Source organism: Balaenoptera musculus, chromosome 1 (assembly GCF_009873245.2).
Source record: "Balaenoptera musculus isolate JJ_BM4_2016_0621 chromosome 1, mBalMus1.pri.v3, whole genome shotgun sequence".
Classification (NCBI taxonomy): Eukaryota; Metazoa; Chordata; class Mammalia; order Artiodactyla; family Balaenopteridae; genus Balaenoptera; species Balaenoptera musculus.
This window is the reverse complement of record NC_045785.1, coordinates 25,943,254-25,963,500: the sequence shown is the minus strand read 5'-3', so window position 1 is coordinate 25,963,500 and position 20,247 is coordinate 25,943,254. Positions and strand designations below refer to the sequence as shown.

The 20,247-nt window shown below is 41.2% G+C and overlaps 2 protein-coding genes across 8 annotated transcripts in view; one reads left to right on the top strand and one right to left on the bottom strand.

Annotated features, from left to right (window-relative positions):
- Positions 1–15,674, bottom strand: part of LOC118903476 (S100P binding protein) — a 31,777-nt gene extending 16,103 nt beyond the window's left edge. The window contains exons 1-6 of one of the 4 annotated variants that reach the window (XR_005021822.1): positions 15,597–15,659; positions 9,236–9,352; positions 7,623–8,464; positions 6,876–6,961; positions 5,259–5,362; positions 1,609–1,636 (exon numbers count right to left, since the gene is read on the bottom strand). Coding sequence is in view for 3 of the 4 variants with exons in the window: in XM_036868602.1 (XP_036724497.1) it covers positions 5,259–5,362; positions 6,876–6,961; positions 7,623–8,462 (1,030 nt within the window). In the remaining variant the exon portion in view is untranslated. Of the gene's footprint in view, positions 1–1,608; positions 1,637–5,258; positions 5,363–6,875; positions 6,962–7,622; positions 8,465–9,235; positions 9,353–12,251; positions 12,294–15,317; positions 15,554–15,596 lie in introns of those variants that run through there. The other 3 variants (XM_036868602.1, XM_036868624.1, XM_036868612.1) reach the window with 3 other exon arrangements.
- Positions 15,675–15,894: 220 nt separating this feature from the next.
- The window catches only part of YARS1 (tyrosyl-tRNA synthetase 1), a 31,068-nt gene continuing 26,715 nt past the window's right edge, over positions 15,895–20,247 (top strand). The window contains exons 1-3 of one of the 4 annotated variants that reach the window (XM_036842904.1): positions 15,895–16,019; positions 19,321–19,467; positions 19,604–19,779. In XM_036842904.1, the coding sequence (XP_036698799.1) occupies positions 19,429–19,467; positions 19,604–19,779 (215 nt within the window). In that variant the 5' untranslated portion in view covers positions 15,895–16,019; positions 19,321–19,428. Of the gene's footprint in view, positions 16,256–19,260; positions 19,468–19,603; positions 19,780–20,247 lie in introns of all 4 variants that reach the window. The other 3 variants (XM_036842885.1, XM_036842894.1, XM_036842876.1) reach the window with 3 other exon arrangements.

The window sequence follows — 20,247 nt, the reverse complement described above, 5'->3', positions numbered from 1 at the left end:
CACATATATGAGGTTATCTAAAGTATTCAAATTCATAGAAACAAAGACTAGAATAGGGACTTCCCTGGTGGCGCAGTGGTTAAGAATCGGCCTGCCAATGCAGGGGACACGGGTTCGAGCCCTGGTCTGGGAAGATCCCACATGCTGCAGAGCAACTAAGCCTGTGCGCCACAACTACTGAGCCTGTGCTCTAGAGCCCGTGTGCCACAACTACTGAAGCCCGCGAGCCTAGAGCCCGTGCTCCGCAACAAGAGAACCCACCGCAGTGAGAAGCCCGCGCACCACAACGAAGAGTAGCCCCCACTCGCCACAACTAGAGAAAGCCCGCACGCAGCAATGAAGACCCAATGCAGCCAAAAATAAATAAAATAAATAAATTTATTAAAAAAAAAAAGTAGAATGGTGATTACCAGGGGCTTTGGGGGAGTGGCAGGGGAAGGCTAGTTATTTTTTAATGGGTGTAGAGTTTGAGATTTGCAAGATAAAAAAGTTCTAGAGATCTGTTTCACAACAATGTGAATAAACTTAACACTACTGAACTATACACTTAAAATGGTTAAGATGGTAAATTTTATGTTACTTTTTTTTATCACAATCAAAAAAAGAAAGACCAATGGGGTCATGTCAGAAAACATAGGAGCCCGCTTGAAGGATTTCTCATTGGTCAAAACTGGGACAAATTGAGCATCAAAAAGAATACTGACTATAATTGATTAGAAGACATTGATTTTTTTTAATTCATGAGGTAATAGTGATACTAAAAAAAAAACTGAAATCTTCATACAAGTATGCTAGCTAGTAACTGTAGAAGAAATGATATATTTAGGAAATCAAACATTTTCTATGCAACTCTCTGTGTAGTAGCTGATTCGGGCAGAGATCACCAATGAATGATCAAACCATTAGGTGAACAATTGTTGTGGAACAGGATATTCAAATGGTACCAAGGAATCACCCCACAGATGACTTACTAATTACAAAGGGGAAAATGTACCTTAGAATGGAAAGATACGGCAGTTAACACTTTAACAAAGTGATCAAACTTAGCATCACTATTAGTGGAACAATCTGTCATTAGGTGGTGCCTCCTGATTTGATATGGGATGAACACACAATGGTACCTATGAATTATTCCAGCTTATCTTAAACGCTTAGTCTGAATCTAATCCCTCCTCTAGACCCAACTTCCAGTTTACAGGAAATACAGGGGATGGAGGAACAAGTTAAACAACGCCACAAGGAAACAATCAGACACAATTCAGAAAGTGGGACAAACTACAAACCAAGTGACCTAGATTAAGAGGGACTAAGGAGACAATAACTAAACACATGAACCTTGATTAGATCCTGTTTGAACAATTTACAAGAAGACATTTTTGGGAAAACAGGGGAAACTGGAATATTGACTAGATATTAGATAATTTTAAGAAATTATGATTAAATATAAATTGCCAAGAAACATGTGAAAAATGTTTAACCTCATTAATTATTAAAAACAAAATGTTAAAATTTACCTGTCAAATTGGTGACAAAAATTAATACAATTTTTTTGGGCAGGACAATCTGGTAATGTGTAACGAAAGTTTTAAAAATGTTTATATACTTTACCCAGCAATTCCACTTCTAGGCATTCATCCTATAGAAATAAGAGTTGTACATAAACATTTATGAACCAGAATGTTCACTGCAGCATTACTAATGAAAATGGACATAACCTAATTATCAAGATGGAATAATAAATGATACTTCATAATCATTAAAAATCTTAATTTGAGATATTTAACATGGAAAGGTCGCTAATACATTAAGTAAATGGAAGAGAGTAGTTATTTTTTGTGATCCTAGAGGGCAGAACTAGGAACTACCACTGGAAATTATAAGGAAGCAGTTTGGCTCAATGTAAGGACTAATTTTCTAACAATTAGAATTTTCTGAAAAGAATCTAAAAAGGAATGAACATATGTATATGTATAACTGAATCACTTTGCTGTACACCTGAAACTAATACAACATTGTAAATCAACTATACTCTAATTAAAAAAAAAAAATTGTCTAAGCAATGAATGGCCTGCTTCATGAGGTGATGAGTTCTGCACTATTAGACTCTAAGCAAAGGCTGAAGAGTCACTTGGCAAAGATATACAGAACAGATTTATATGTTAGGAGATTAAGGAGATCTTAATGGTCCTTTCCTACTCTAAGAATTTATAATCCCATATAAAGTTATCCATTAGCTGGGATGTCAGAAAGGAAGTGGTTGGTATTTCTTTGTAAATGCTATTAAAGACCCATGTGGCACTAAACTAAAAAGAGATTATACCTATATTACAATAATAGAGTTGAAGAATGATTTACATTATTGTATTCTGTTATCAATAATATATACATTATTGATAAAGTGAAAGAAGATGATTGATTAACCTAATGGAGAGGATTCAAACTGAATTGATAGGAACTAATTTTGAAACTGCCCCCTATTAATTTCTCTGTGTCTAATAAGAAACATGAAGAGTTATACTTTTCCAAGGTGAAATAGCACTAAACATCTTAAAAAGAAGGGCAGGAGACGCTCTGCTCCTTCTTTTTGCTTCTAGCTGCCCAGTAATTCACATATAAAGAGAGGAGAGAAAGAATATGCCCACACCCCCCCTGCAATATGGTATATAAAATCTTTAAATGTTGGATGTATGAATATTAGGCAGTGGAAAGTGACACAGCATTTAGTATCACACTTGGTTCCTGGAAGGCAGAAGCAAGCACTGGAGGCCTATGAAGGTTTTAGAGTAACTGGTAATGTTGAAAATTCTTAGATGTAAAAAAGAAATCCCCTAAAAGATGCACTTAAAAAACCAAACAAACAAACAAAAACCAACCTTTTATTATGGAAAATTTCAAATATACACAAAAGTAGAGAATAGTATAATAAGCCTCCCCCTCCCCCCAATCACTCAGCTTCATTTATCAACGTTTTTGTAAGGCTGTTTTCTCTAATCTTTCAGGTTGAGTTTTTTCGTTTTGTTTTGTTTTTAGATTTAAAAGCAAACACCTAACATCACACTATTTTTACCTATAAAAACTTCAGTATGAGAAGATACACTTTCTTGCTAATAATACGAAATATTTAATAAATGTTAGTTGCTATGGCTAGGTACTGTTCTATGCATTATACTACTACTTACATGTATAATTTTCACATAAACTAAGCCTCATTGTTATCTCCATTTTATAAATGAGAAAACTGAGTTTTTACTGGCTCAAGGTCACAAAGCCAGTAAGCAGTGGTGCTAGGATATGAACACAGAAGTTAACTCTAGCCCAGACTTTGTTTTCCCGACCACTAAAGCAGGCTGACTTTTCTCTATTCTAGTTATTCTAGCCATTCCTTATGGCATATAGATTGTTGTGATAAAGTGGAAGAGGGACTGCTGAATGAGGAAGAGACTGGAAAAGATGCAATAATATGAGCAGCTGCTCACTGCTCTTCTTGTGAAATTTTCTTTTCTAAATGCCCCAAATGAGAAAGAAAAATGTGATTGGATATCGTCATTGTCAACTGCCTAGGATACAAAAGAAAGTAAGTCACCTCACAGAGGGAAAGCAATGATCAAGTTTCTTCCACAGAGATTGAATATAGATGAACTTCTTTTAATTTGCCCCTCTAATGAAAGCGGGGGTGGGGGTGGGGATGTCTCTAGTTCCACAAGTCCTTTAGTTCAAGCAAAGTGATCTCATACGTAGAGGCCGAGCAATCAGTATGAGTAGTATTTGACTGCTTAATGAAATCTCTGGGTAAAAAATAAAAGGACCCCGGAATATAAAATTCTTCTGGCTGATGTCTCAGAGTTCTAAACCTTTCACTCACAGCCTTATAAAAAGAAAAAAAAAACTACTAAGTAATTCAAGATTTGTCAAAGAAAGGGGAGTTCTCCTTTGATCTTCAGCCAAAAATTCTTCTAAAACCCTCCCTACTGATTTACAATAGATCTTAGAGTAACTGAACTACGTCATCTTCTCTGTGGAGCCTACCAAGGGCATCCTCCTTCCCCACCTTCCGCTCTGCCCAAGCACAAACAGAAGGGCTCCTTCCCTGCTCCTACTGCATTTTATACATAATTCTACTAGAGCACTAATCAATACTGCAGTGTAATTATCTTTTCCTCTCTGGATTATCAATTCCCAGAGGTCCAAGACCCTACCTTACTCTTTACATTTCCAATCCCTAATCTTCAAACTGAGCACCACTGAAAGTACTCAAGAAAGGTGTGCTGAATGAATAGAGAAAAAAAGCTAAAGATGATAGAATATGGAGTGATCTTTATGAGAAGGAATTCTTTTACCAGTATTTTCTAATCTCTACACCTTCAGTACAGTTCACAAGCTTCCCTTTAGGAATTTTCCCATCAGCCAATAGTTTAGGATGAATGAATGAAAACATGGACTATAGTCTCTTGAGGGCTGGAGAAAGAATTCAGCCATTTTGGTTTGCAATAGCTTTTAATGAACTAGGGAGAACTCAGACTGAAGGATCTGGAAGATAGTCAAAGCCTTTCAAGAGCTTTTATTCAGATGCCAAGATGCAAGATGGTATTTGAAATGCCTGCTTTTTACATTTAAATGCTGAAGGCAACAGGGAAAATAATTCCAAATAAAAAACCAATGATTACCAAGCAGTGCCTGGTCGTCCACTTCTACTAATTTTTAGACAAAAAAATCCGAAGCAAAACAATCCCTAGCAAAAAAGGTCTGGTTACAGCCCTCAGCCATGAGGGAGACACTTTTCATGTACTGGTATGAGTCTCCTTGGACCCCTCTCTAATACTGGTTAGCCAAACCACTTTGAGGATTATCTGGTTAGGCAATCCTTTGAAGTAAAAATCTTTGGATAAGAAGTTATCTTTGCTCTGTTTTGGAGAGAGATGTCCAGGAACAAACTATTCTCGATCATCAGGTACTGAGACTGTCAATACACATATGATATTCTGGAAATGCTTTCTGGAACATGACATTGTAATTGTTACAGGAAAATAATCCTGCGCGCAGGCTTCAAAACATTTTGAAAATAGTCCCTTTTGATGATCTCTGTTTAACATTTTTTCTTATTAAATGAATAATTTGCATTTCCTCCAAAAAAAAAAAAGAAGTTATCTTTCTCACCAATTTACAAACATTCAAGACAATCTCTCAGTTTAAGCTATATTACACTGGAAAAAAAAGTCTCATCACATTTTTTATACGCCATTCTTTGATTACTGTGTTACCTTGGTTAGAGTCCACTGGGTCTTCTATATGAGCAATGACATTCCTGAGATAACTTTGCTTTTGCTTTTCTAGATCTGATGGTGAAAACGTCGGAATATTAGTCCTTGAACAAAGCAAACCAGGAGGAAAAACAATCAGTTAGAACCATGAATATAGTGCTTTGTACAGAGAAGACATATACAGCTGATGGATTAGAACAACTAACTCTCAAAACACTCTCTAAGATCCAATGACAAAAGACAGTGTTAGTCACGTAATATGAAGCTGCAACCAAGTATGGAGTTGAGAGAAAAAAGAAATAGATATAACCTGCTGTTAACAAGGCATAGGGACTTCCCTGGTGGTGCAGTGGTTAAGAATCTGCTTGCCAGTGCAAGGGACAGGGGTTTGAGCCCTGGTCTGGGAAGATCCCACATGCCGCAGTGCAACTAAGCCCGTGCGCCACAACTACTGAGCCTGCGTGTCACAACTACTGAAGCCCGCACGCCTAGAGCCCGTGCTCCGCAAAAAGAGAAGCCACCCCAATGAGAAGCCAGTGCACCGCAACAAAGAGTAGCCCCCACTCGCTGCAACTAGAGAAATCCCGCGCACAGCAACGAAGACCCAACGCAGCCAAAAATAAATAAATAATTAATTTTAAAAAACAAAACAAAACAAGGCATAGCAAAGCGAAGACTGCTTACTCCATAGAGAGAGAAAGCATTTGTTGAGTAATTCAAGGTTAGTCAGGAAATAGCTAACTTCATAGAGCCACAGAAAAACTGAATAAGATAAAGACCAAAAAGAACCAGCTGGATCTGGCAATTAAAACATTGATGACCTTGGCAAGAACAATTTCTGGCCCTCGCTCATGCTGATTACACTGTACTAAGGAGTCTGTGGATGAGACAGTGAGTTTATTACTGCTCCAAGTAGCCTTAATTTCCACTGTATGCAATTCACAAAGTTCCTTCAAGTAACCAAAGCAAAACAAGAAAAAAACCCCAGAAAACTGGGATTAGGAGTGGTAGGAATAAATTTAGTATCTGTGTAATCAAAATTTTTAAAAAAATCTCATTGTAAGGAAGCCAATCTGATTCAACCTAAAAAAATAGCTTTGCTAATTGAAAAGGCCCATGTAGAGATACTGCCATCTCCTGGCAACAAGAGAACAGATTGAAAAGGTGACCCAAATCTGCAAACTCTATAAAATTTTCTCCCCAAGGACAATTATATGCAAGTTGGGAGAGATGACTAAATGATTTTCTATATAGTTATATCTTAACATTTTTGTAAAAATTATTCTAACATCCTATATCTGTGACCAGGCTTCCCCACACGCAGGAAAAGAAATCTTACATTTATACAGTGCTTTCACTAATATGTCTTTTTTTCTCTTCAAAATAACCCTGTGAGGCAGCAGGGAAGGCATCATTAGCCTCATTTTATTGACAAAGAAACCAAGGTCAGAGAATATTTGACTTGTTCAAGGTCACATAATTATTGGTAGTCCCAGAACTTCAAGTATGCTTACTTCTGGTGCAGGGCTTTTTCCCCACACTAAGGAGAAACTCAGGAGAGGAAGAAAGCAACTGAAGAGAACCAACAGAAACCAGAATACTTCACTATACCATTACCTTGTTTTGGTTTGCAGAACAGGAATGACTTTGCCTAGTCTTTTTTCATGGACCTTCAGCTTCCCAGAATCCTTGTCAAGAACATCCTGCGTTTTTTCAGAGCAGAAAGAATGAAGAAGCAAAGATGGCCCGTAGTTATAACAAAACATCATTTATGGAAATATTCTTGAACTAATGGCTACATAGGCATACTCGTGAACCCTAGTGTGTACCGGGCACTAAGGGAGGTGCTTTAAATGAGATAGTGACGGTAATCTCAAGAAAAAAAAAAAAGAAACCCTAAGCAGTATGGACTGTTATACCCATTTGACAGATAAGGAATCAGGCTCAAAGAGGTTAGGTAAATTGTCCAAGATTTTTCAGCTCTTCAGTGGCTGACTCAGAGCTGTTTTATCTAATATATACAGCGTGGCAACCAAAGACTGAGACTTAGGCTGAAACCCAAAGAAAGGAGAAATAATAATAAAATCATCATCATCTTAGTCTATTCAGTAAATGGTTAATTTAGTATTATGTACCAGTTACTGTCAATACATTATTTAATTAATCTTTACTATACTGTAAAGTATCATTTACTCCAATTTATAGATAAGAAATTGTGAGGGAACAGAGAAGCTAAATAATTTGCCCAGGGTCACAGTGCTAGTCAGGATTCAAACCCCAATTTATTTGAATACAAAGCTCTGCTATACAGCTTCTGAATGAAAATAATTTCATTCCTCTCTTCACCTTGAAAAATATACTTACTTCGTTTGATGAACTGGAAACAACCGGAAACCTCATTTCAAAACTTGATTTATGTGATCCATTTCTCCAGGATGACCCCGTATTAGGAGTCTCTGAATGGTCCAAGATCTGAGAGAATACAGGTGTAGGTTTCTTACTGTCAGACATATCTTTATCAGAGACAGTTTGTTTAAAATTACTGTTTGAAGAAGGGAGTGGGGGTTCATCATAGGCAGAGTTACTGAGGCTGATCCCTTCAGATTCTGTGCAAATTATGCTCTCATTTAGGCTAAGACCATCTTCTCTCATCTCTTCTCCAAGGGAGGAGGGTTTTTCAGTAACTTCGGATGTATCAGTCTTGTCCTTATCAAGTACAACATCACAAACTGTTGGATCAAATGGTGCAACTGTAACTTTTATAAGATTCTTTTCTAGTGCAAAGCGTCTGTTCAATGGTTTAGTAGGAGTTGGTCCATGACCAACTGATGTATTTAGTTGAGGTAGTTTGAAGAGGCTAGGGGTCTCAGCTTCTGGTCCCAAGCTGTACAATGAATTTTTCTCTTGGGGAGTATCAAGTGGAATTTGACTCCCTTTCTCTCCCTTCTCAACATTCCTGCTATCATCGTTAGGCAAGCCTCCTCTCCAAGAAAAGTGCTCATTTGATATGTCATCATCCTTCAAGAGCTCCTGAATCTCTTCCTCTGTGAAACTGAAATGGCCATCATCTTCCCCATCAGACAGCTCCAGCAAGGAGTCATCCAATCCGTCCTCATCCAAGGAATCCCAAGAAAATGGGGCATTGTCTTTAGGCAAGAGAGAGGTACCAGAAGACTGTTCAGAGGGCACTAGTGAGCACGGCATATCTGGAGAAATAAAAGGCAGTTTCGCTGAGGAACAGGAAATACCCTTATATCAATTCCAATCTGCTCTAGAGAGTGGTGGTGTCTTAGTATTTCAAATTCTTTGCACTATGACTTGTAACATGAGAAAGTTTTAAGATATTTAAGCTTACCAGAATCATGGAAATATATATCAGAACAATGAGATACTTTTTTTTCCTATCAAAGTGGCAAAAATTAAGATGACCCAGTAATCTAGTTTGGTGAGAATGTGAGAAACAAGGATCCTCACACACTATCAATGAGAGTATAAGTCAGTACAATATTTTGTGGAGAGTAATTTGGCAACAGCATTTGACCCAGCAATTTCACTTCTGGAAATTTATCTTGCAGAAGTACCTGTACAAAGGCACATAGATACATTTACAAAGATGTTCAAAGCAGCATTATTCAAAACATCCAAATATTGGAAACAACCTAAATGTCCACCACCAGAACTGTTCAGTAAAATCATGGTACATTCATGTTATAGAATACTTTACAATTATTTAAAAACACAATGAAGTGGATCTGTATATACTTTACAATTATTTAAAAACACAATGAAGTGGATCTGTGTATACTATCATGGAATAATATCTATAACATACAAATAAAATAAATATGTATGTAAAATGTTTGGATTTTCACAGTTTACACTTTTTAGAAAGCAAACATGTATTACTTCTGAAAATGAAAAACAAAAAACAAAAAAAACTTTAAGCATACAATAAGATAAAGAATTGTCTTTCATACTGTGTGGAGCTGCTGGTGTGATCTCTGCCTTTGCCACGAGACCAAATGGAAAAAGGGTTCAGCTCCTGCTAGCTGTTCGTTTCAGGAGACTTGTCAAAATGATTGACTCCCACCTTCCTGCAGGCACAAAGAAAATTAGAGGATCTTCTCATCACTTTCAACTCTGCTAATTACAAAGTCAACTGCATTATGCTTTAAGGTGCTCCATCTATTAATTTTGATCTTGATTTTTTTTAAATACCACAAAGTTGGATTTCGAGTCAAGAACATCAAAGAAAAATCTTTAGAGGAAAAATTATGCAACTAAGGAACTAATTTTCCTCCTCCCAACAATTTATACTTTCTTAAGAATATCATTTGCTCTAGTAGGATGAGTACTGTCTTGAGAGTCCTAAGACCTGGGTTGTTGTCCTGGTTCTGTCACTAACCAGCTGTGATAATTTGGGCAAGCCACTTAACCAGGGACTTGTTTCCTCATTTACAAAATAGGGAAGGGATGGAGAACAGGGATTAGGTGATGTCTAAGATTCCACCAAGATCTAAAAGTTATTATTATGACCATACATAATACATACAATATATGTATTATGACCATACATATATACATATATAATTATGACCATACATTTTCAATACATATATAAATGCAAAGAACAGGTCTGGAAAAATACAACACAAAATTGATGACTGTCATAACCTGCGGGGGAATTCTGAGAGGACAAGGGGAGACTTTAGTATTTTACTTTTTTACTTGAATATTTATGTATTACTTGTATAATTAAAACCTAGTTCTTAAATAGCTAATGATGGACCTAATCTCTATTTTCTAGATGGCAAAGGTGATAGAAAGCTGATATTCACATATCACACGTCAACAGCTAAGAAGCTATAAGAAACACTTAATCACCAAACTCAATAATTGGGAAAATTCTTGTAGCCTTTTAACTGTGAATTCTCCTCCATCCCACTTCCCTCCCTGAATTTTACTTTTGGTTCATGCATTTTCAGGAAACATTTTCTGAGCTACTATCCTCACATAGCACTGAGCTAGATAATTTGTCTCTATAAGATTTCTAAGAAATAAAGATATGGTTTCCACCATCAAGGAATGTATAATCTTCCTACAGAGACAACACTGAAAGTTACGTACCAATATGAGAAAATACAAAATGCTATGGACAATAAAGTACTAGAGAAAGAGGGAATTCCCTGGTGGTCCAGTGGTTAGGACTCCATACTCTCACTGCCGAAGGCCCAGGTTCAATCCCTGGTCCGGAAACTAAGATACAACAAGCCGCGCAGCGCAGCGGGGGGGAGAAAAAAGAAAGTACTAGAGAAAGAGTTAGAAGGAAATGGGAAGGATTACAGAATTTTAGAATTAGAAGGAACCTATGTAATGTATAGCATGGTGACTATAGTTAAGAATACTGTATTTTTTATTTTAAAGTTGCTAAGAGAGATCTTAAAAGTTCTCATCATTAGAAAAAAATTCCTGCGTGAGGTAATGTATGTTAACTAAACTTATTGTGGCAACCATCTTGCATTATGTACATATATCAAATCACGTTGTATAACTTAAACTAATACAATGTTATATGGCAATTATATCTCAAAAAAACTGGGGGGAAAACAAGTTAAAAAAAAGGCTTGTCCATCTTAGAGATGAGATGGGACAAAAAGGGAAGAAATATTAAGCACCTGTTATAAACTACGCACTGTGAGACACATTTTACAACTCTAACCCCTCAATATAACTCTATAACACAGATCTTATCAAAGAAACTAAGCTGCTATATTTTAAACTTAAGAGTTGCCATGGCTTTTTATCTTATTTTACCAATATTTCAGCAATTGGGAGACAGTTCTAGGCACTGAAGCAGGTGTCTCTATGAAGAGAAAAGTAATTTCTCTGCCCAGTGACTGGGTTATATTATAGAGTGAAGTTATTTCTTTAGGCAGCAGTAAGAAAAATGTTTACTTTTGGAAAAATTTTTCTTTTACTTAATGAAGTTTGTGGGTGTCAAGCACAAGTATCACAGGCACAGGGGTTAAGCAGCCACATTTCTGAAAGAGAAGCTCTTTCTGAGCCACCACCCCCACTCTCCAACTCCTTCCAAAAGGTCTAGTCCTGGGAGTTCCCAGGCAGTCCAGTGGTTAGGATTCCGCACTTCCACTGCAGGAGGCACGGGATCCCAAATGCTGCATGGTGCGGCCAAAAAGAAAAACGAAACAAACAAACAAAAGGTCTAGTTCAAGCATTTGTTTAACCAAATGAAGAGTTCAATACATTTTCACTTTTGGGAAACTAAAGTTCAGAGGCATTTAGTATACCAAGTATACAGAGCTAATATGCTAGAACAAGGATCCAAGCCCAAGCCTAATTCCAAAGACAATGTTTTTTCTTGTTTTTTTCTACCACCCTTGTGATAGACTTGCCCTGGATCAGTAAGCAAATGGCAGAGCCTTCTACATTCAGTACACTCTCTAATATACTACGAAGGATGCAGACATCAAAGAGGGCTTTTGGTCCCTTGGCAAAAATAATTTAAGCCACCTTATTTTGCACAGGCTTCCCTTGATTTCCCAAGTGGAATGGAATAACATGAGAAATAACCATGAATGTGGCCAAACCCCACTGGAAGAAAAACATCATTACTTGCAAACTTTACTATGCACACAAAGGACAACTATTCTTCATAACCACTGAAAGCATCAATTCCTATGCCACATGACATCCACAGGCACAGAGCTGGCTCTTCTGAGCTTCTCTCATAGAATGTTCCAATAGGTCTAGGAGCAAAAGCATGCAGAACAATACCATATACATATAACATTTAACTTGCACAAATCATTCTCTTCACAATTTTATTTCCTCATTTAAAAAAATACTTTTTATTATAATTTAAAACATACACAAAAACAGCGTAATAGTATAATGAATTCCCACATACCCATCACACAGCTCCAACAACTATCGACCCATAGCTAACCTTGCCCCATCCACTTCCCCCTTTACCAGATTATTTTGAAGCAAGTCCCAGGAATCACATCATTTCATCTGTAAATAACAAGAATTCCTTATCATAAAATATCCAGTTCATATTTCCAGCTATTTTATGTCACATTTTTTAAGATTAAAAAAAAAATCAGTATCCAAATAAGGGCCATATATTACAATCGGCTGATAGGTCTTGTAAGTTTTTTAATCTACAGATTCCCATCTTCTTTTTTCCTTACAATTTATTTGTTAAAGAAACAATAACATAAATTGTGTATGGATACATATATATATCATTAAATAGGAATAAGGAACACCAAGTTCAGGATAGTGACTACCTCTGGTGGTGGTGGTGGGGGAAGAGGAATGGCAAGGGGGTGTGAGTAGCTTCAGTTCTATCTGTAAGGTTTTATTTCTTTAAAAAGCATTAATAAGAAAAGATCTAGGGGCTTCCCTGGTGGCGCAGTGGTTGGGAGTCTGCCTGCCAATGCAGGGGACACGGGTTTGAGCCCTGGTCTGGGAGGATCCCACATGCCGCGGAGCAGCTGGGCCCGTGAGCCACAGTTACTGAGCCTGCGCGTGTGGAGCCTGTGGTGCGCAACAAGAGAGGCCGCGATAGTGAGAGGCCCGCGCACCGCGATGAAGAGTGGCCCCCACTTGCCGCAACTAGAGAGAGCCCTCGCACAGAAACGAAGACCCAACACAGCCACAAATAATAACTAAATAACTAAATAAATAAACCCCCAAAAAAAAGTTAAAAAAAAAGAAAAGACCTAAAACAATAAAGCTGGGTGGTGGGTATAACAGTATTCGTTATTGTTACATGGTATAACTATAATTTTTATATGCTTGAAATATTTAATAATAAAAACATTTTAAAATTAAGAAGTCAGTGGGGAAAGATACAATGATTACATTCTGAAGTTTCAAATGTCCTCCCTTGTAAAATAGGGACCATCACAGTACCTACCTCATAAGGCTGTTGCAAGAATTAATGAGATCATGAACATCAAAGTACTTAGCATACTACAGGCACAAATGTAAAAGCTAAATAAGTAGTGGCTGGTTATTATTTTACCCCACCATCACCATCTCCCTGACCCCTAAAGAGTCAGTCAGTCTTTAGAGAAGCACAGTAATGGTAGGAAAAGATTGTTAAACCGATAGGAAACTTCCCCTGGTCCTTGCTTGTTAAGAAATTATTCAGTATGCTCTAATCCCTTCTAATTTAACCCAGCATCTTGTCAACCACACTGTCACAATAAATTGGTTAAACATGAGGCCGTATGGACATTTGAAATATCAGGCAAATTCTGCAAATTAACGGTCACTGAAGTGAGACACTGGACTAAAATTCAGAGACCTCTGTATTTCACTTGAAGTCTCTGAACCTCAATACAGATGAGAACACCATTCTGAAAAATGGGGGATAATTAGTCACTGTTAACTTCAAACACGGATTATCATGAGGATCAAATGAGGGGATGTTTATGAAAGTATTCTAAACCTGAAATCCTTATACTAATGAAAGTTGATATTTAATAAATCTCTGCAAGGGAGGAAAAAAAATCTCAGATAAAACTGAAGTTCTAAAGTGAAGTTCCACAAGACAGCCTTAGTACTTCCCTGTCTGCCATTCCACCATCACCTGCCTTTCTTGGCACTTGCTTTGTAGTGATCTGAAATATGAGGATCTCCTTATTTTCAAAGGAAAAATATTTTCCCCATCTCCCAAGTCTATCTCTTAATTCTCTGCTCCCCATCCCTTCTGTGACCCTATTCTGTCCTTCCATGTCTCTCTCACCTGTCCACCCCCCTCTTCACACTTCAGTTTACCACCCCCTCCCTCTGTTCTCTAACCTCCTGGTTGCAACTTCAGAAATTGGCTCCCTTTCTATTTTTATCGTACCTAAGAAAACCTACTGCCTTAAAGCACAAAGCCTTATTTTATTCAGGCCACGAAAACTGCAACACCAGACACAACCCCACATCCCTCTTTCAAGGCTCTAAAGCCAAGACCATTACCAAGCTGTATCTGACAGGTATGGCCAAGGGAAAGGATTATTTCCAAGAGACCGGACTTCCCCAATGACGTTTGATTTCCAACCTTTCCTACATGCAATACATGTGAGACATACAGCACTAAAGGCACTCAGTAGGCTTTATCACTCCATAAAACGGCCATAAAGTTTAATCAAAATCAAACTGAACTGAAATTATCTGTAAGAATTCTGCAACGCCCTTTGCTGTAAACACTACAGGACAGAAAAACGACCCAGGGCTGGAAATCTCTGCTTGAGGTAACGTTTCGCTTAGATGAGGGTGCCAGGACTTTCCTCCCACATGGGCATAGAGACCAAATACTTCCCAACTGCAGCAACAGGTTTCTTTTTAAAAAGAAAAATGTCTTTGAAATGATTTAGACAGGTTTGCTAAAGCTTGAAGCCTCTAACAAATCCACAGGAAACTGGAGGTCAGGTTGGGGCAGCAGGTAGGCAACTCAATCACTTCCTCTCCGGGGCCCACCCTGCAGTGCCAACTGCCCGCCCTCCAGCCCAGGAAGGAACCGGTGCCGCCTCCAGTCCTCGAGCGCTAGGAGGAAGGGGGATCGCAGTTCACCCTTCTTAGGATACGGCTTGGCCGCCCCCAGCTCTCCCTCAGAAGCGCTACAGCCGCGACACGGCATAGCCCTCGGGGCAGGGCCTTCGCACTTCCCTCCTCCGGCTCCCCTCCTCCCAAAAGACCAAGAGTTCCCGCCTCCCGCGAAAGGCGGGAGAAGCGCGGGGCTTGCTGCCCACCCCTCCCCCAGCAGGAGCGAAAGCGGCCCGCCAGCAGGCCAGCGCAGTGCACCCTCACCCTGCGGATGACTGCCCACCCCACACCTCAGCTGGACCCGGGCCTCTGCTCCCCCCTGGGGCGGCTCAGCCTCTCCACCCCCCACCCCGCCGCTCGCAAGGCGCGGCCGGAAAGTCCGCGATCTTCTGCCTACCGACACCCTCCCGGCCCCGTTGGGTAGAGGGCAGAGGCACTCCCTCCACCTCCACCTCCAGCCCCCCCCAGCCCCACTGGGTAGGGAGAACGGACCTCACTCCCCCTCTCGGGTAACCAGACGGCCTCCCTTTGCCTCGGCAGGGTGAGGGCATCTATCGCCCGCCGACGTGGAGGTGGGGGGCAGAGACACTCCCCCCGCCCCCCGCCGCCATCACCTCAGAAACGAGAACGAGCCCTTCTCCCGCCAGGGTGAGGGCCTCTCAACCCCTCAACGGGGCGGACGGCTTGCGCGGCCCTCTGGAGAAGCAACAGGCGCCCCCATCCCCCTCCCAGCCGAGGAACGTCGACCCCCCTCGTCCCTCGGCTGTTCACCTCCAGAAGCCGGGCCCAAGCCTAGGTGAACGACTGCACCTCACTCCGCCCCCTGCGCCATTTTATCGCCCCCTCCCCGACCTCTCCCACCCCGAGGCTGCCGGGCCAGCGCCAGGGGGGAGGGCAAACAGGCAGTGATTGGCAGGAAACCGCCCCGCCTCTCAAAAGGTTGCGCCCCGCGCAGGCGCCGCAACCCCGCCCTCCGCACCGCTTACCCCACCTACTGGCTCCACCCCTGTTCGTCTCATCGACCCGCTCGACTCTTCGCTGCTCCTGACTCTTTCCTGGCTGCTGGTAGGAGGACAAGGGTCCAGGCCGAGCAAGCCGAGCGACGAGTTCAGCTGATGCAACTTAACTGGACCTGCGTGACAGTTCCCTGCACGCGGCGACGGCGGCGACTGAGAAAGGGGCGCGAGTGCTGGGGTGAGCGCGGGAGACGGAGGGGACAGAGCCATGGGGGACGCTCTGAGCCCTGAAGAGAAGCTGCACCTTATCACCCGGAACCTGCAGGTTGGGCCTCGGGGTTGGAAGTGCGCCGTTGGGGACTGGGGGCCGGAGGTCCAGTGATCCTGAGCCCCGCTACGGGCTCATAAGTGTGTGGGGCCGGGGACTCCGCGCCGAGGCCGCTCTGAGAGAGACTGCAGTCCTCCTGCCCGTCGGTCAGTACCGCAGAAATCACAGTAGGCTCACCTCCTATGTGCAGTTACTTGTGTTGAGCCAGGCTTCGAATCCAGGGCTCCCACCCCACCCACCCTATTATGTGCCAGGCGCGGTGCTAGGCGCTGGGGGATACGTCAGGACCCTGCCCTCGCAGAGCATGTCTGGAGGAAATCAGACGTTTAAAATGACCCATAATCCAAACACTTAATTACAGTCTAAACGAGTACTGGAAGGTACTTTACGCGGAGATCTTTCTTGAAAGGAAGTTACGGGGGAGGGCCGGGGGGAGTGTCAGGGAAAGCTGAGGAAGTGACCTCTAAACTGCGCCCTGAAGGATGCGGATCACTTCTTCTCTCCATATATGTTCGTGCTGGTTCCAGGCACTGCAGGAGTAGAAGTTAACCAGAATAATGGGGGCTAAAAACGTGTCAGGTAGAAGGAATCCAGGTCAAGATCCAGAGGGGAGAAAGAACCCTGTGGTTCAGAGAGAGGGCTAACTTGGCTGGAGTAAAGGAAGCAAAATGCAGATCAAGCACTTAGGAAATATTGCTCATTCCCTTGACTCTTTCAGGCCTCTACTGTCACACTGTCTGGAAGGCCTTTCTTGGCCACTTTATTTAAATAACAAACCCCTGCCACCAGAACTGCCACATCCCTTGCTCTGCCTTTTTTTGTTGTTGTTTCTCCATAGAACTTACCACCATCTGACATCCTATGCATTTTACTTGTTTGTTTAGGAGGCATAAGCAGGGAGCAGGTCATGAGGGCCTTGTAAGCTATGTTTAACATTGGGCTTTTAGGGGCTTCCCTGGTAGCGCAGTGGTTGAGAATCTGCCTGCCAATGCAGGGGACACGGGTTCGAGCCGTGGTCTGGGAAGATCCCACATGCCGCGGAGCAAATGGGCCCGTGAGCCACCACTACTGAGCCTGCGCGTCTGGAGCCTGTGCTCCGCAACAAGAGGCCGCGACAGTGAGAGGCCCGCGCACCGCGATGAAGAGTGGCCCCCACTTGCCACAACTAGAGAAAGCCCTAGCACAGAAACGAAGACCCAACACACCCAAAAATAAATAAATAAATAAATAAATTTACAACAAAACAAAAAAATTGGGGTTTTAGAAAGGGCAGTGGTTACATTGGTTGGGCCACAGCTTCTTTTTCTCTTTTTATGAGATACAATTAACATATCATAAAATCCACCCTTTTAAAGTGTGCAATTCAGTGGGTTTTGATGTAGTAACAAGGTTGTTCAATTATCACCATTATTTAATTCCAGAACGTTTTCATCATCAAAAATAACCTGTACCCATTAGCAATCACTGCCCATTCCTCCCATCTCCCCAGCCCTAGGGAAACACGAATCTGCTTTCTGTCTCTAATTTACCTGTTCTAAACATTTCATATAAATGGAATCATAATATGTGGCCTTTTGTGTCTGGCTTCTTTCACTTAGCATAATGTTTTCAAGTTTCATCCATGTTGTTGCACTTATCAGAACTCTATTCCTTATGATGGCTGAATAATATTCCATTATATGAATATACTACATTTTGTTTCTGCATTTGTCAGTTGATGGACATTTGGGTTATTTTCACTCATAATTTGATCTTAACCAGAGATTGTTGCGTGCTTCCCCTTAGCCAGATCCTTTGTTTCCTAATCTCTCTCCATAAAATAAAGAGAGGTTGGGAAGAAATGACACACAGAGCTAGTGGCATTGCCTTACTCGGGTTTTAAAGGGTAAGTGATATGACCTTTCCTTGAGTAGTGAAAACTCTCCAAGTATCCAGATAGTCAGGGGTTCAGAGGATCAGCCTCCAGCTGGCTTGGAACACAAGATTTTAACGGATCCTACTAATAGCTGATTCAAACCAGCAAAACAATTTTTGTCTTTCATGGCTTCCAACAGCCCCCCACAAACTGTCACCTGAAGAAACACTAAAAGCTCTTATCAGCAGCATACTAGCCTATTAGGATTTTTCCAATATTGTCTTAGGGCAAAAGGAAATTATTATTAAAGTATTTAAATAGGTGAATGAGTTAATCAAATTTTGGTTTTTAAAGACCTCTCTGGCTTCCTTTTGGGACATGGATTGGAGAGAACAAGAGTAGATGTGGGAGACCTGTTAAGAGGCTATTACGGTTGTCTTGGTGTGATCTCTAATGATGGCCAAGACTAGGTTGGTGGTGTAGAGGTGGAAAGAAGTAGGAGGACTTAAGAGCTGTTTCAGAGTAACTTATGCAACTCAGTGAATGATAGTACCAGTTATTGCCCTGGGGTGAAACTAAGTGAAAAAGATGGTTGGGGAGTGAGGTAAGAAGGTGAAAGCATGAGTTTAATTTTGAACATGTTGTGTTTGAATTAACTGGGTTGATAACAAGTACATGTATATAGGTGTGAGCAGGAGATCTGGTAGTTACTAGCTCATAAGTAGTAATTGAAGCAACTGAAGAGGATCAGTTAGGGAGAATGTAGAGTAAGCAGAGAAGAGATAGGGCCCCAAGGATTGCTATTATTTAAATGATCAGGAAGAAGAACAGCTGCAAAGAAATCTGAGTCCCAGCAGCCAGAAAAGTAGGAGGAAAACTAAGACAGTAAAATAGAGAAAACCAAAAGAGGAGATTGTTTCGGGGGGAGTGAGGACTAAAAAGTATTCACCGAATTTAGCAACACGGAGGCCATCTGTGATCTTAGCAAGAGCATTTTCAGTGGTGTGATGCTGTATGGAATTCAGACTAGAAGGGGAGATAAGAAATGGAGAGCAGGAGAAGAGACACCTTTCAAGAAGTTGGCTGTGAAAGGAAGGAGCATGAGCTGACAGAGGGGAAGATATGGTTAGAGACGTGCTCCATTCCCCTAACGTCAGTGTCTCTGCACTGGAGTGGTACTGGCAACAGCACCGGCTTTATTTGGCTCTCATTCAGCACTGAGAGCCTGGCTAGACCTCCCTGCTGGCTCTGAGCCTGGACCCTCAGTGAAATATACCTTTGTTTTCCTTGTCACAGGGTAAAGGATGAGCAAGGTGGGGCACTGGCATTAAACCAGCTCTTCTGCTTCCACAACAGGAGGTTCTAGGGGAAGAGAAGGTGAAGGAGATACTGAAGGAGCGGGAACTTAAAGTTTACTGGGGGACAGCAACCACAGGCAAGCCACACGTGGCTTACTTTGTGCCTATGTCTAAGATCGCGGACTTCCTGAAAGCAGGATGTGAGGTAAGAACTAATGTTATAAAGCAAGCAGTTGCCTTTGGGCAACGGCCAAAAGAGAGACTTAACAAGACTTACCTCACTTGTTTGGAGGTACTTGGACAAATTCACATTTTCATGGCCCCTTATCTCTTATGCCCAGGTAACGATTCTGTTCGCGGATCTTCACGCGTACCTGGATAACATGAAGGCCCCATGGGAACTTCTAGAACTCCGAACCAGCTATTATGAGAATGTGATCAAGGCAATGCTGGAGAGCATTGGGGTACCCTTGGAGAAGCTCAGGTTCATCAAAGGCACTGATTACCAGCTCAGCAAGTAAGTGCTCAATCATCCACCCTCCTTGTGGCTCTGGTGCTTCTAGCTGGTTACAGGCCTTGGGGGTCAAGGATTAGAAGCTGTTGGGCTCTACCTGTTAAGAACCATTAAAAATTGTATACACTTTGTCCTTTTAATTCATCCATCAAAAACCTACTGACTAGTAAATACCTAGGTACCATACTGTTTGCTGGAAATATAAGTGTAACCACAACAAAGTCCTTGGCCTTGCAGACTTCACAGCATATGGGAGAGTGGTGAAAAACTCAGCCTCACTTTCTCCTTCCAGCCTCAGCAAATAATGATAAAAGAAATGTGAAAGAAAACTTCATATTTGTAACATTAACATACATATAATTTTATGCCCTAATTTTTTAATCTATAGTTTCCTAAGTAACTGCCGCCCACTCCCCCTATCCCCTGGCCGCTGCCTCATAGTTTCCACATTCTTTAATTTTTTTAACCTCT